The 15,840-nt window shown below is 33.8% G+C and overlaps 1 protein-coding gene across 10 annotated transcripts in view; it reads right to left on the reverse strand.

Annotated features, from left to right (window-relative positions):
- Window positions 1–15,840, reverse strand: part of LOC129004620 (mitogen-activated protein kinase kinase kinase kinase 5-like) — a 71,481-nt gene that overhangs the window by 22,525 nt on the left and 33,116 nt on the right. For 3 of the 10 annotated variants that reach the window (XM_054433156.1, XM_054433159.1, XM_054433155.1), the window contains exons 12-16: window positions 15,613–15,738; window positions 12,639–12,677; window positions 7,053–7,103; window positions 3,902–3,990; window positions 2,657–2,803 (exon numbers count right to left, since the gene is read on the reverse strand). In XM_054433156.1, coding sequence (XP_054289131.1) covers window positions 2,657–2,803; window positions 3,902–3,990; window positions 7,053–7,103; window positions 12,639–12,677; window positions 15,613–15,738 — 452 coding nt within the window. The remainder of the gene's footprint in view (window positions 1–2,656; window positions 2,804–3,901; window positions 3,991–7,052; window positions 7,104–12,638; window positions 12,678–15,612; window positions 15,739–15,840) is intronic. The other 7 variants (XM_054433157.1, XM_054433162.1, XM_054433160.1 and 4 more) reach the window with 7 other exon arrangements.

A 15,840-nucleotide genomic window follows, 5' to 3' on the forward strand; every position in this document is an offset into this window, starting at 1 on the left:
AGTCATGCTGACGATCGCGCCGTGACCGCGAGCCATACCGACGATCGCGTCGTGACCGCGAGTCATGACGACGATCGCGCTGTGACCGTGGAGTCATACCGACGATAACCCCGTGACCGCGGAGTCATACCAACGATCGCGCCGTGACCGCGAGTCATACCGACGATCGTGCCGTGACTGCGAGTCATGACGACGATCGCGCCGTGACCGTGGAGTCATACCGACGATCGAGCCGTGACCGCGAGTCATGACGACGATCGCGCCGTGACCGTGAGTCATACAGACGATCACCCCGTGACCCGCGAGTCACAAGTTTCTATAGGTTACCCATGTTTTGGTTTTTATAGATCAGTGCCACAAATGGTAAAAATTGATTTCGTATGTCTTTTGGTAACTGCAATACAGTACTTTCTTTTTATGCACAGAAAAAAATCCCGTCCCGTCCCGTCCCGAAAATCGGGAAGGAAATAAAAATCCCGTCCCGTCCCGTCCCGAACTAAAAATTCAATCCCGTCCATCCCTAAAAATAATGCATAAATATTTCATAAAAAACATCATACTTGCATTCCACAGGACATAAATAAAGATTAAGCCATGACTCATGTTGTAAAGCAGATATAAATTGTTCGACGTTTTTATCATTAAAATTTCTTTTATGTTCAAAATAAACAGAAGAATTATTCAGGCTATTTTTCGTATTAGTAAAAACTTCAATTATTTGGCCATCATGGTCCGAAAGTTGTGTATTAATACCCGTAATTTTATAACAGCCGCTATCTAAATTTGTAAAAACATTATCTATTGCAGTTTTAGTTGTATCGGTGATTCTTGTAGGAAAATCAACCAATGACTGGAAGCCATTAGCTGTTACAACATGCAGTAAGTTTTTCCTGCTGGTGTCATTTAAGTTCAGCATATCAATGTTAATATCTCCCATAAAAATAACATATTTATATTTAACACTGATTATTTCAAGCATTGTATCGAGTCGTTTGATAAACTCAGATTCATTTTGCTTAATTGGATTCCTGTAGAAACCAATTATAATAAGCTTTTTTCTGGGGATAATTTTATCTACTTCTACTAAACAACACTCAAAAATTTGCTCAGTGACAAGATTTTGAATTTCAGGTATTATAATTTCTTTAAAAGTAAAAAATGGTTTTGCTAAAATAATTACGCCACCACCTCTAGATTTTTTCCGCCCAAAACTGGCAGCAACATTGTAACCATTAATATTTAGTCTTTCCAGAGAAGAACTTATCATTTTATGCTCTGTCAAGACAACAATACTAGGTGTTAGTTCAGTTAGAGTTACTTCTAAAGGTTCAATTGATGATTGCAACCCTCTAATGTTTTGATGGAAAATACATAAATTGCTTATTCTAACGTTACTTTTACAATGGGGGTTGCTTGATCTACTAAAAAATTAAAGGTATCGTTTTGGCTTACAGAATCTACTTCTAAATCTAACAATTGTGGTACATGAGCAGTTTTATTCACTTCCATCCTTGGCCTATCACTTTTGCTCTGCTTTAACAACTCACAGAAGGTGAAGTCGCCGGGCACTACTCTGGTCACACTTTCATTCACAGCTGTCACTGAAGGTCGTGATGGTGGGGTAGGTGGCAACGTTGGTGCCTCCGGTGAAGGTGTAGGCAGGGCTGCTAATGGTGTTATTGAGGCAGGCGGTGCTGGACAGGTCGATGACGGGTCTTGGCTCCTACAGTCTATTGTTGTATTTAGGTTGTTATCGATAAAAGACTGGATTCTATTGTTAAATTCACTGTGCGTTAGGCCGTTTCTTAGTTGTCTAAGGGATTCTTGGTAGTATGAAACAATAGTTATACTTGCTCCTGTTGATTCTTGAAATTGTCTGAGGTTATTGAAGAAATGGGGTAACGCTACTTTATCTCTTACGCATCCAATGGGAGAGCATACGAGGTGTTTTAGCCCTTTGTTTTTAAAGTCTGTGAACATTTCCCGCGGCCGTGTAGACATCATCGTCGTCTCCCGCGGTCACGGAAACGTCATCGTCGTCGTCCGCGATCGTGACAAAATCATGAACATTTCCCGCGGCTTTTTAGACATCACCGTCATCTCCCGCGGTCACGGAAATGTTAACGTCATCGTCCGCGATCACGGCAAAATCATGAACATTTCCCGCGGCCGAGCAGATATCATCGTCGTCTCCCGCGGTCACGGAAACGTCATCGTTGTCGTCCGCGATCGCGGCAAAATCATGAACATTTCCCGCGGCCGAGCAGAAATAATCGTCGTCTCCCGCGGTCACGGAAACGTCATCGTCGTCTCCCGCGGTCACGGAAACGTCATCGTCATCTCCCGCGGTCACGGAAACGTCATCGTCGTCGTCCACTATTGCGGCAAAATCGTGAACATTTCCCGAGGCCGTGTAGACATCATCATTGGCTTTTGCAGTTACGTAAACGCAAGACGACGATCGCGGCAAAATCATGAAAATTCCCGACTTTGAAATCAAATTTAAGACTAAATCCCGACTTTCAAGACCATTTTGAAATTCAAGACTAATTCCCGACTTTCCCGATTTTCCCGACTACTAGACACCCTGTTTTATAGTTTTGGTTTTGGTTTCAAATGTTCTTGTTCTGACCATCACTAGTATCATTAGACTTACCGTTACCATTGGTAGTGGCAGTCTCTTTATCGTTGGTCCCTCCACTATCACTCAGGCTGCGTTGCCGTTGTCCGTTCAGACTCAGGTTAGCAGCCAACCCCAGGATCTCATCCACAGAACTGTGTCTCCGCGGAGATCCATCTGGGCCTGGAACAAACAAACAAAGGTAAAACTTTAGCTTTACATCATGTACCTCTTTGATTGATTTTAAGAATGTTCATCCCTATCACTAATTGATAAGTTACTTCTAGCAGTGCCAGAGATAATGGTGTTTTATCTACATTAAAGTATTGACTTTAAATAGTATAAGTAAACTTTTTATCCTACTATAAAATCCCAAGTTTTTATTTATGTTTCATATTAGCAACTCTTATTTCAGGGTAGATTTTATGACGTTTATTGTTTGGTTATAATAGCAGAGAGTAGGCTATTGTTGTAATTGTATCGTTCTATTAAGTTATGGATAGGTAACAAGAAATTACTTAACTAATGGCCCTCTACATAAATTGGAAGGAACTAAGCATAAAATCAGTGGCGGTTTCAAGGGGGAGGCTATAGGGGAAACATACGTTTAAGACCCAGTTCTAGACATTAAAAATGGCTTTAGAAAGCCACCAAACAGCTTTAAAAATACCAAATTTTGCAGGGGAACCCCTCTTCTTTCACCTCTTCTTGATAAGATTCTGTAGATGTGCTAAATTTTGCTTAAAAATATAAATCATAAATCAATAGACACAATTTGTGACAGCAACACTGGTGACTTAAACCTTTACTTAATACAGTTTGACAACTGAAATTTAAATCAAGAATATTTTATTTAAATAAAATAAAAGCTTAGTATAGTTCTAAATTAAAACTCAACCTAGTATGTGGATAGTCTATTTGTTTGGTATATATTTTAAAGGAAAACCAAGTGGCTGATTAAGGAATTTTTCAGAATTGAGTTCAGCTAGCCTGAGAAAGTTAGAGTCCCGCCCTGGGGCCAATAGATATAGGCTACAATAAAGTCACAAACATAACACTAATATTTTGTCTTATAATACTTATTCAGAGAGTAAGTTAAAGAGGTTGTTTCTCCTGCAGAAACAATATATTGATTGAGATCCTATAACGTGTGTGGTATGTCAACTAATTATCAAGTTCACTGACAACTTCTTTAAGATGATGTAAAATCCTAAATAATAATTTCAACTCAACAGTAGGCATTATATACTAGATAAATACTAAAAGACAAATAACATTTACCTGTAAGATTAGTATAGTGGTTATGGTTCCTATGAAGATCGCAATGATGACTAGAAGTTGTTGCTGACTCACCGACAGGTAACGTGGCTCTGGGAAAGACATAAAAATTTACATTAAATTTACAATAAATAGGACTAGTCAAGTTTCAAAAGTAAATTTTTAATCTATTCACTCCACCTAAGTGAATTTACAATAAGAACCAAGTAATTAGAATTAGCAGAAAACAGACGATAGGCCCAGGCCAACCCTTATTTTTTTACTAGATAGGTTCTTAAATATTACTTTGTTGTTTTGAGAGTAGAAACCGCCAGATACGTAGGGAAAGAGAGAAAGATCTTTTACACCTTTAATTTAGGATAGATTCTGCCACCATAACCTGCTTGGTTACACTCTTGCGATCCCAGGAACAAAAATCTGACTCTTTTATGACCCTGTTGATGTTTTTTTGTTTATGTTAGGCCCCATCATTCTAAAAGTGAAACTAAACCCGCTTGATACAAGATAATGGCAGGTATCGAGTTAAGTTAAGATCTCAAATAAGTTATAAGTTAAGTGGGCAACAAGTTAAGATGTTTTACAACTATTAGAGGGTAGGAAAGAAGGTGTCTTTAGTTACTAATGTTTGTTTCTGAGGGACTATTTTTATATATTACATTGAATGATGTAACATTAAAATCAAATTTTGGAGTAAGGTGATAGTATCACAATACTGCATGATAAAAACTGGTTAAGGAATTATGTGTTTACCAAACGTGTCATATTTACATGTTAGTAAGCTAGTACGCATAACGATAGAGTTATTTACATTGAAGAATAATCAAGTGTTCTTAATTACCATACCGTGAAACCTTGATAAATTGAACATCAATAAATTTAAGTCCCCATTTCCGAATCTCTTATATCTTTTTGCCTACCACATGTTTTATTGCCTTTATACATAGAAGATTTCACAGATATGTCTTAAAAAAAAAAAAAAAAATTAGCTTGATATTATCTCTACAATTTGAAGGTTTATTGGAAAACACTTTATTTTTTTAAGCTTTTAAATTATCTAGTCTGTTGTAAAGAAAGTTAGTCAACATCACTGAATCTGTGAAAGAGAACTCCAGAAATAGATCAAATGCTAGGGGGGCAAAGCCCTAAAACAAATACCTTTTTTTTAGTTACCTTTAGTCGCTCTGATAGATCATGAGCCTTAGAGTATCACCCTAACCATAAAAATCAGTTGTTGTTCCTCTTAAAATTCTTTATATCAAGGTTCCACTGTATTAAAGCTTTACTGACGTGCAGTGCATTACTTTAAGTTTTAGTGTATTCAGAGTAAATTTACAAAACAAGAATATCAATTTGTCATTCACAGAAACATTGTTTAACTCAACACAAATAGTAGGAAATGTTAATTTACTTATTTATGGAATCTCGGAAGCTGGGTTCAATCAATCGGGTTTTTACTATACACTCGCATTAGAAGCCCCTTATACAGGCACACTGCCAATAACAATAACAATTTTTAATCTGTAGTGTTTCTTTTAAATTTATTTATCTATGTTGCTTGTAGTTATAAAATAATGAACTGTTTTTGGTGGCTTCTGTTTTTCATTCATACATCATAAAACACATGCATAAACAGGTTATCGTAAAATATACTAAAAACTTCTACCACTTGCAAATTGCATGCAGTGTTATCAGACCACAAAAATTGAATCATTGTTTATAAAATGTGGGCTGAGCGGGAACTAGAGTAGACAAATGTTGTCTGGGTCAAAATTTTGTATTAAAAGCAACTTGTTGATAAGGTTTTTGCAATTGCATATTTTAAATGCTATAGTTTGGTTAAAATAAATAAATAAAATTATTAAAATTATAATGTATGAAATGAAATTGAATGAATGCTGGAGAGTGGGGAGCCTAGGCTAATCCTTCCTTTTAGACGTAAAAATCATTCTGAAATTGGAAATAATTTTGTTTTAGTACTAATTGCGTCCTTGATAAGAGTTCCTCTATGGACTCAGGGGGTAAGTTGGAATTCCTTGTTAAGTTCTGCCACAATATCACCATGGTTTCCTGTGTGGGTATGTTTGTATACAGATTAACTATATCAAACGAAGCTAATTTGTGGTTTCTGTTGACTTTGTGTGCTTGTATTTTCTCAATCAATCTGTGTGGATGGTTCCAACTTACCACCTGAGTCCATAAAGGAACTCTTATAAATGACGCAATTAGTACTTGTTATGTTGTTATCTTGTTATGTTGTTACAATTAGTAACAAAATTATTTTCAATTTCAGAATGATTTTTACGTAAAAAAAGGAAGGATTAGCCATGGGCTTCCCACTCTCCAGCATTCTGGCAGAAACATTTTTAACAATGTTGAAAATGAGCATCTATTTTCAGCTGACAACCGTTTAAGGGAAAAAATAGTTTTCTATCAATGTATTTTTGTTCAAAAAACATTACAACACATTTTGAATGATTGGAAGTTTCCAAACTGAGAGGAATTTGGTTAAGGGTAAAATCAAATAGATCTTTAGAATATAAATATATTGTGTTCCAATAGCTTTTAGAATGACTTATATCCATCATACATAATCCAACCAAACAAGAAAGTGCAACCATTTACAGATAGTGAGGCTTGTTACAATGTAATACTTGCAAACTAAAAAGCATTTAGATACACCTATATTCATACACGTAATATTACAGTACACAAAGTTTGGTAGGTGTAATAGAATGTTAAAACAGTTCATGACATGAACATTTCATCAAATAAAGTTTAATGTAATAAGATGCCTTAACAACTTGTTAATTTTGCAAAATGAAACATAATCAACATTTTGATTAAAAAAACCTTAAATAGCAAGCATATTGGGTGAATACATAAGACATCTAACGGCAAAAAAACAAATCTACAAAGTTCAAACATTAAAAAATTCAAAACTACATTTTCAAAAACTTTAAAAGTAACATCAACTAACTAATTGAAATTAATGCGAGATCGGTGAATGCAGATACAGATCCAAAAAAATAAAAACCTACAAAATTAAAACGGCTATATAAACTTAGAAATATCTTTTTGAATCATAAAAGAAATGTCAATAAAACGTCAGCTACAAGAACTGAATGGTCGATTATTTATTGGTTAGTCTACTTACTGCAGCGAGTATGATTCTTCTAGATGGAACAACGGATGTGCATGGGATCCCCTAATGCAAGCAGGAAACCAATCAGTGACCCAAACTTACTAACTAATACAATCCTAACTGCTGAAATGTTAGTCACTACTAGGGTAGGGAGAGTATGATGGAACTTCCGAAACTAGTACTATAAATATACAGTCAAGCTCAAATGGGACGATTTTTCTTCAAGTTACTTTAGTTTTACAGGTATGGTTTGCGTCAGTGATGTGTCAAAACCAAATCTCAAAACCATCAAAACTTTGGAAAAGTTTTTGTTTTCGTTTCGAGATTGGATAGGAAAGTTTTGAGATTCAAAAGTTTTGAGAAACTGCTGTCATTTTTTGTATCATTATAAGCTGGTAGCAACGGAGCAAACACATATACATTAACACTAATGAAACAAGTAAATTGTATTCTAAACTGTAAAAACCATCTTAAATAACATACTGGGACAAATTACAATTCAGTTTCATATCAATATTTATTCAAAACAAAGAATTATTGACTACTAAATGTTCTAATTAGTGTAATATTTATGTTTATGTTAATGTCAGGAGTTTCATTTATTTTAATGTTTGTTATTTATAAAAATATTTCATTTTGGGTTGTAAGTTTATCCGTCACATTTATGTTATTATGTCTGGATCAGGAGTCAAATCTCTTTTAGTTTTAATCGCATAATCTATAATGTTAAAACGAAACAGTGTTTTTTTATTTCACTATTCTGAATCAACCACTCGACGGATTTTCATGATATTTGTGTTGTGAAAGAAAGATAATTTTGAGAACTAGGGAATGTCGAAGCCATAATTTTAGTTTAGGGTCCCAGTTATTTAGAAATTAAGTTTTAATTTTTGAAAAGTCTAGCAGCCGACGCTAAGATTCTAAACTAGCTTTTGGTGTAATATAATTTGTTTAACATAACAGCTGTAAACATTCAGCGTTTGTAACACAAATTCAGCATTTGGATAAAATTAAAAGACATACTAAGGGTTGACTTATTTATACTATGTGTAATGCTAATCATTGATACGTTCAATCCTTTGATAAGAGGATGACAGATTATTTAAATATACATAGGTAAAATACTAAGATGTTCAAAGGATTTTTTTTAAATAAATCTTTGTAATCTTCGGTTTGTTTTAGTGCAATATAATTTTCTTTTAACTAACAGCTGGTTAAATATAAAAGTGCTTATTTTTAGGTTATTTTATTTACTCTGATTTGTCATTGATTTTTAGGAAATAAGTAAGATTAGTAGACCACCGAGAAAAGTAACACCATCGATGTATACAAGTCGAGGCTCTGTACACGAGTCTTAAAAAAAGGATATGCAAATTATTATACTGCTCAACTTTTTTAGGAAAGGGTAGGAGAATCCATTTTTTACACGTTTTAATTCATCTTGGTTTGTTTACAATCAATGTTTTTGAATGATTAAACTTTGTTTGGATTAGGCCCGGAAATATTGATGTCATAAAGAAGGAGATCAAGAATCCTCGGGAATACAATTTTAAATTACCACCACAACCCAGACGGGTTTTATCCAAAGATATACAGATATGAATGACATAGATTGAGCACAACGTCATCATTGACCTAGGATACTGCAATTAGACTAACCATCCTTTTATGAAATCTAAAAAGTTGTTTGGCGTGTGTTTAAGCTATGGTTCCACAGGATGCGGAATCTCCGCCATGCGGTGCGTAATTTTTCGCAGCGGAAAATTATGCAGCGAAAAATCTAGAGGGGTGGTTCTACAGACTGCGAAAATAACGTTGCGGAGATTCAGTTCTGTCCAAACTAGCGACGAGTATGGATAGAAAGAGGAAAGCCCTTTTGGCTTTGATGCTATATGATGACATTGATGATCATGTTGTCGATCTTTTATCTTTGTTAGCGTCAAGTCACACTGATCGAAGTGACATTTTTAAGAATCGAGACAGTGAAGGGGCCTATTTTTGCTATTTATTTAACAAAACATAAGGCGTTTCAATCACGAGATCCCGTTTAACACTTGATACCCAAACATCTCAGGATAATTGTTCGTCAGGTCTACCATTTCGACAGTTTATGTTAAATGTATTATCTATATAATTAATACGCTACATGAAACTTTGTCGGTTGAACTCCTCCGCCATTTCTTAACCAATTTTATCCATTGACGTCTCATTGGAAAGAGCGTGTTGCGTAGATTTGCAAACTGGCCTTGCATTTTTGAAAAAGTCCCTTGGGCTCTGCCCCAGTGGCTTTGAAAGTTCCCATGTTATCGTTATGAAGATCATAATTGTTTACATTTTGATCAGCTGTATAATTTAATTGCTGTTATTTATTTTTCAATTCAATGAAACGCATTGAGTACATTTCTTTACTAAGCTATTTGAGTTTGTGTAAACATAACCCTCAAGACGGATCGTGTTAGTATGGTTGTATCTTAAATTAGTGTATTTATCGTTGTTTTGTGTCGCTATGACGGACCGTGTTAGCATTATTGTAAATTAAATTTGTGCATTTATCGTTGTTTTGTGTAGCTATAATTTGTTTATTTGTTGTTTTTTTTTTTCTTTTAAATGCCTCCGACGCGACGACAACGAAACATAGATAGGAGTAATCGTAATCGTGATAACAACCGTAGCTACAGAACAGTGGCGCGTAACTCATCAATATAATAGGCCTAACTCATCACAGTCAGCACCTGACCCTGGACAATCTCAACTATTAGGTTACAAATGCGCCCTAACACTACCCCAAAACGACTTTTCGTTCTCAATTGGCCCTCTATCAATGACCTGTGTTGCCTGTACAGAGAGGCATTTTGAGAAGGAGAAAACCGGCCGGAATGCTTTAGGTTTATCAATAACGAAGATAAACATGGTCTGAGTTACACACCAGTAATCTTTGAGTTGACTCTTTTAAATTCATTGTAAATATGACTGTTATTCGTTTTGAAATAACTCATGTAATACTTTGCAATTGCTCGAATTCGAGCAACATGTACACTAGTAATAATTTATTTTAACAGTAAGTTTGTTGAAAATCGGTGTTGCGATTATAGGTGTTACTTTATAATCGTTCATCTATAACTCTTTTTACAGCACAAGACATAATGAAACTGCACGGTCACAATATTTTATGGCTCTTCTCCGCTGGCGGAATCCGCACTGCTACTGCTCTCAGACCAGTATGATTTCTCCGCCATGCGGAACGGAATTTTCGGGATGCGGAATCGCAAGTCAGTGGAACCGCATACATGGGAACTCCATTAAACCAGTGTCGTTTTAACTCCGCAGCGGAAAAAATCGCACCGCACGGCGGAGATTCCGCATCCTGTGTAACCAGGCCTTTAGTTGTGGTTACGTTTGGAGGCGCTGAATATTTTATAGTTTAAATAAATGAATAAGGGGAATTACGGTGTATATTGATTCAATGAGGGTGGTTTAATTATTAAGGATATTATAACTAACGGAATGGATAGTAAACATAGACCATTAATTACGTCACTAGCTTTACTAGCATGTTTTACGTTTTGAATTCCTTCAACATGTGACCAGTTCTTTTGTTCAAATGAATATTATTTTATTTTTATTGACTCAGCTGTTTACCAAAACAAACTATATGTTTTTTTTTACTTTTCTTTGTTTACACTTATTTATTTAGCAATTGATGCAGTGAAATTGATATAAAGGATATGTGTGGACGATTCGTTTAATGATGTCAGGACACCAACGTTATAATTATGTGTAGCCTAATGTGAATTTTATTGGATGTTTTCGTTTTATTTTAGGGAGTGTCTATTCAGACCTACTGGAAATTGTGTATAGTATGAGTAATTGTATTGTGTTGATATTGATTATGGAAGAAGCAGGTATGCGATGGAATTGGAAGGTGATATCGTTGACTAGGCCTATACACTTTCTCAATTGATAATTACTCTTTCTACTGTAGGCTGCTATAAATTTTTTCTTTATACGTGTAAGCTAGCTGTTCTGATTTATACACAGTTGTAACTGACTACTCCCGTACGTAAGACGGGCTAACACCTCGTCATAATTAAAATTTTATCATTACCTGTATTACCTTGATCAGGTAACTAAAAATTTTCCCATTTAGGTTTTGAAATTCAAGATTCGAAATTCGATTTTTTTAGGTTATGGTTTTGGTTTTGAGATTTGAAATTTCTGGTTTTGACCATCACTAGTTTGTGTTATAAAGGTAATTATTTTAAATTATATTTAATTTGAGCAGGTAAAAGGCTTACTGAATTTTTCTTATTCACACATTAAGGCAAAATAAGGTTAAGCTCATCACAATGGGTAACAATTTGACTTATTTTTTAGAAAAAAAATCATTTCTGATTTTCTTTTTATTCTGAGCCAGCGAGTTGCTAATACCATTTTCCGTAGTTTGGCTGTTTACTTAAGAGACACCCTAAATAATTAAATTGTACTTGACGCATTAGAAATATTTCTATTCAATTCAGGATCACTATACCACCTTAACCATAACTAATCCTATCAACACTGATTCACACAAATTCAAACACATCTATGAAATTGAACACTAAAAAAGGAAGCGCTTTTGCAAATTTAAACAAATCTGTGAACGGCAAACGTGGATAATATGTGACCCAGATTGTTTTCCAAACATTTTGCACGATGGAAAATTAAAACCTATTTTATAATAAACTCTAACTGGGTTTCTAAACTCAAAATATTTATTTTATAGAGAAATTTTGAAAATTGAAACTAAAAACTTAATTAGATTCACTAACATAGAGGATTGTAATTTAACAATCAAATTCCAAACTGGTTGTAAATATATTACAAAGGAAAGTCCTTTAATTAATAATATTTTGGTAAGAAGGAAAATAATAATTCAAAACAATTACAGTGAGAAAGACGCTCAATGTAATCTTTTTGTATGCAATTTTCAGTAAACTTGTCTCCTAACAACTACATACATTGATTAGTAAATCTATGACTATCAGCAAGATGGGTAAAATTATTTTAGTATTGTTCTTCCTTTTAAACTCTAATTATTGAAAATCATCCAACATAGAAATTGCCATAAATGAAAAAAAAATATTTTATTCAAACTGCATTGTTGCTAATACTAAAAAAGTTACAAGTTATAAGTTCAGTTACAATTATTTTAAAAATCAGATAAGAAAATCCAAATACTTAGAACAATAAAATAAAATCAAAATAAAAAATATTGAAAGTGTAATAGAAGACAAATAAGTCGAATAGAAAACTATGTAAAAACATTGAATAAGCAAATCTGAACTGGTAAGTAAAAATGTTACCAAAACAGATGCGATTATTTTCATAAAAAGAAGGTGTTATATTAAAATCGCTAAAAAAACACATGAAACTTTTTAAGACGGGTTTAAACCAATTAAATTGTAAATTAGTGCACAAACAATTGAAAAACTATGTTTATGACGTCAAACAAGCATTACAACAAATTTATTAATCCTTTCAAATGACTAATGAGTTATACAAAATATTAGCAACAAAGCAGAATGCAGCCGATAGCAAAAATGCAAATACAAAAAATACCTGTAAACAAGCTCTTCATCAATGTACTGCAATAGGCTCCTGGACAGCAAAATAAAACTTGTAAAACATAAAAACACATATTTTGTGCATCTACTTACAAGTGAATCAGAACAAAATAAAAGGAATCTAAGGGTAGCTTCTAGTTGAGAGTGACTGGTAAGGTCTGTTTGATTTGAAATCTAGCAAAACTAACTTACATCAATTCTAAAAATGTTTACTAATAATATATTTGTCAGAAATTTCAAGGGGGCTTTTTACTTAAAAAATTAAGAATTTTGGCTACTCCAAGAATTTAAATTCAAACAGCTCCTAGGAAAATGCTATTACATCTTTTTCCAAGAGGAGTTTTACGCAGCACTCTCTCATAATTTAAAATAATGTGAAATAGCTAGTGATGTGTCGGTACCTAAAAGCAATTCTCTGTACCACACTGGTACCAACAACGGATGTTAATGGGTTAGCAATGGTACTTAGGTACCAAAAGTCTAAGGCCTTTTGGAAGCACAATCTGATGATGGCTATGAGGCACCACATCAGGTGAAGTGACGGCACAGCAATCGTGAATCAGTACTCAAAAAAACCTATGTATAATTCAAAGACTTTTTCTTGGTTATTGGAATTTACATAGAACCCCTGTCTTTCCTAGAAGATGGTGGCAGGATACTCTGTATCGTATCACAAGAAGTTAATTGAATTTACAGTTACAAACTACAATACTTGTATTATGCTTAAGATCTTCATTTTACTTGCTTAAGAATTTGCTCTCTAAACTGGAAACACCAAGATTTCTCAACTATATTTTGTAATTACCTACTTTCAATTCCTAAATTTTAAACACAAAAAATAGACCTATAAAACAACAAATATCCCGGTTATTTTTTTATAACTAACGTAATTTAACATCAAGAGGAATGTAAAAAAAAAAGGTTAACATTTGCAACTTAGTTCTTACTGTCATGGCCTTTTAGTTCGGTTGGCACCAATAACCAAGAATTGATTTCGGCCAGTATCCAGTACTACCTACTTAAAAATTTTAGTACCAACACATCACAGGCAATAACACAATAGTTTTTGTTTGACATTTATGACAAAAATCATGGATTATAAAAAAAGTTATTTGTAAAAAAATATTAAATTTACAAGAAAAATACAAATGATAAGAAGAACACTATAAACGAGGTGTAACATTTACACAAACCATGCAAACACACAAACACTAGAATACACACAACACTAACAACACACAAACATTAGAATACACACAACACTAAACAAGGTTAGGTGGTACATGATCAAAAAAATCACAAACTGCGCTCATGCAGTTGTTATTTAGGATTAAACAAATAATAAGGTGTTCTCTTCTAAAATTACAAAAATGATTACATTTCATTTCCAAACTGTTGTGTAAGTTGATAATTCATAACGCTATTTTAAAATCAAGAGGTATGTAAAAAAAAACTTATATTGTAACATTTTATCAACCAAGAACTAAATGGAATAGGCTACTTTCATTGTGGAACTTTGAATATTAAAATTAGGGATGGACGAGATTGGATTTTTAGTTCGAGACGAGACGAGACGAGATTTTTTATTTCTCATAAAATTTTGAGACGAGATCGAGACGAGATTTCTCTTCTCATACACAACGGGAAATGCACGTTCGAAATTTTTACCTGATTTTGTAACATTGTTAGATGACTGTTTAAATACTAAAATAATGATAATAGGCAAGAATATTTACAATCTTTCGTTAAATAACATCAGCATAACATTTTTTTATTAATCACGCCTAACTTATTAAAAATGCCTACAATTAGGAAACATGGTGATATCAGTTAGGATAGAGTTCAACTTATCCTAAAATAAAATAAATCATAAAATAAAAGCAATATTAATTTTTATAAAATAGTGACTTGTTTTGACTTTTTTTATAGTAATAAAACATTCCTCACACTACTTACACTTAACAAAACTTCTCAAATGTTATTAAAGTAATATTATTAAAATAATGAAAGTAATATTTACATTAAAAGAATTAAAGTAATATTTACATTAAAAGAATTAATTAAATAAGAACGCCTTCGAAAAGGAAACGCAACTACAACACGCTCCTGTATTGCGGGTATTGCATTGCCTTTCTGCAGGTGTTTTTAATTTTTTTTTTTTTTTTTTTTTTTTTTTTTTTTATTCTCGTCTCGATAAAAATCTCGGCCAAAAAGTAATCTCGTCTCGTGTAACGAGATTGAAAATTTCCCGAAAATTTCGAGACTTGACCATCCCTAATTAAAATGTTTCTAAGGATGGAAAATATTATTTTGTATGCAATGTGCCATACCGGGAATGATTTAGTGTCCTAAGTCTAACTTCATAGCATTGACAAAAATTCAAATATTATTATTATTACTACCACCATTTAAGATGGGGATGCCACCTAGGTGCGTATTGTAACCCAAATATGAGTGAAGGATGAGTGTAGAATAGCTATGTGCATTTCTGCATAATCGTTTTCATATATAGGCTACATAGCAATTTAGTTTTAGCACAGTAACAAATTTAATTTATTTCTTCACGCATGTTTTCTCAGCCTATTTTAGCCCAGGAGGTGTGGGGATGAAAATTAATCAAAGGAAACATTTTTTTAAGATGTTGAGAAGTGTGAAAATTGATAACAATACCGATCGGAACGTGTCTGTCTTTGTCGCAAGTTTGTTGTGAAATATCTAGACTCTGCTGATTAGTGGATAAAATCGCTAAATCACGCTTTAACACTACGATAGATCTCAGTTGATTTAAAGTGTACCTATTATATCCAGCATAGTATCACAAAAGAATTATAAAACCAAAATGTCCAGCATTACAAAGGGCAAAATTAGGAGGTTATGGGTAATAGGTTTGAAAAAGAACAAACTGCAAACAAGTTGCAAAAAGAGACAGCATGGCCAAGGTTATAAGGGGAACTCTGGAAATCCTTTACCTGAGGGACATTCCCATAATTTCAGTATCGATTTTTGGTTCCCAGGATTGAAACTGATCAGAAGCACTTACATGTTCCCAACACCGCAACTCCCCATAATGTGCACAGGGGCTCTCATAGATAGGGCTATGGAATACATAAGCGAGATATACCACAACATAGACATAAACATCTAACACTTGGATTGTAAAAGCGGTTCTTCGATTTTAAACACTGTGGAAATAAGAC

The sequence above is a fragment of the Macrosteles quadrilineatus genome, unplaced genomic scaffold (genome assembly GCF_028750875.1).
Source record: "Macrosteles quadrilineatus isolate MER2022 unplaced genomic scaffold, UCM_ALF_1.0 Scaffold_10__1_contigs__length_6754688, whole genome shotgun sequence".
NCBI classification, from domain to species: domain Eukaryota; kingdom Metazoa; phylum Arthropoda; class Insecta; order Hemiptera; family Cicadellidae; genus Macrosteles; species Macrosteles quadrilineatus.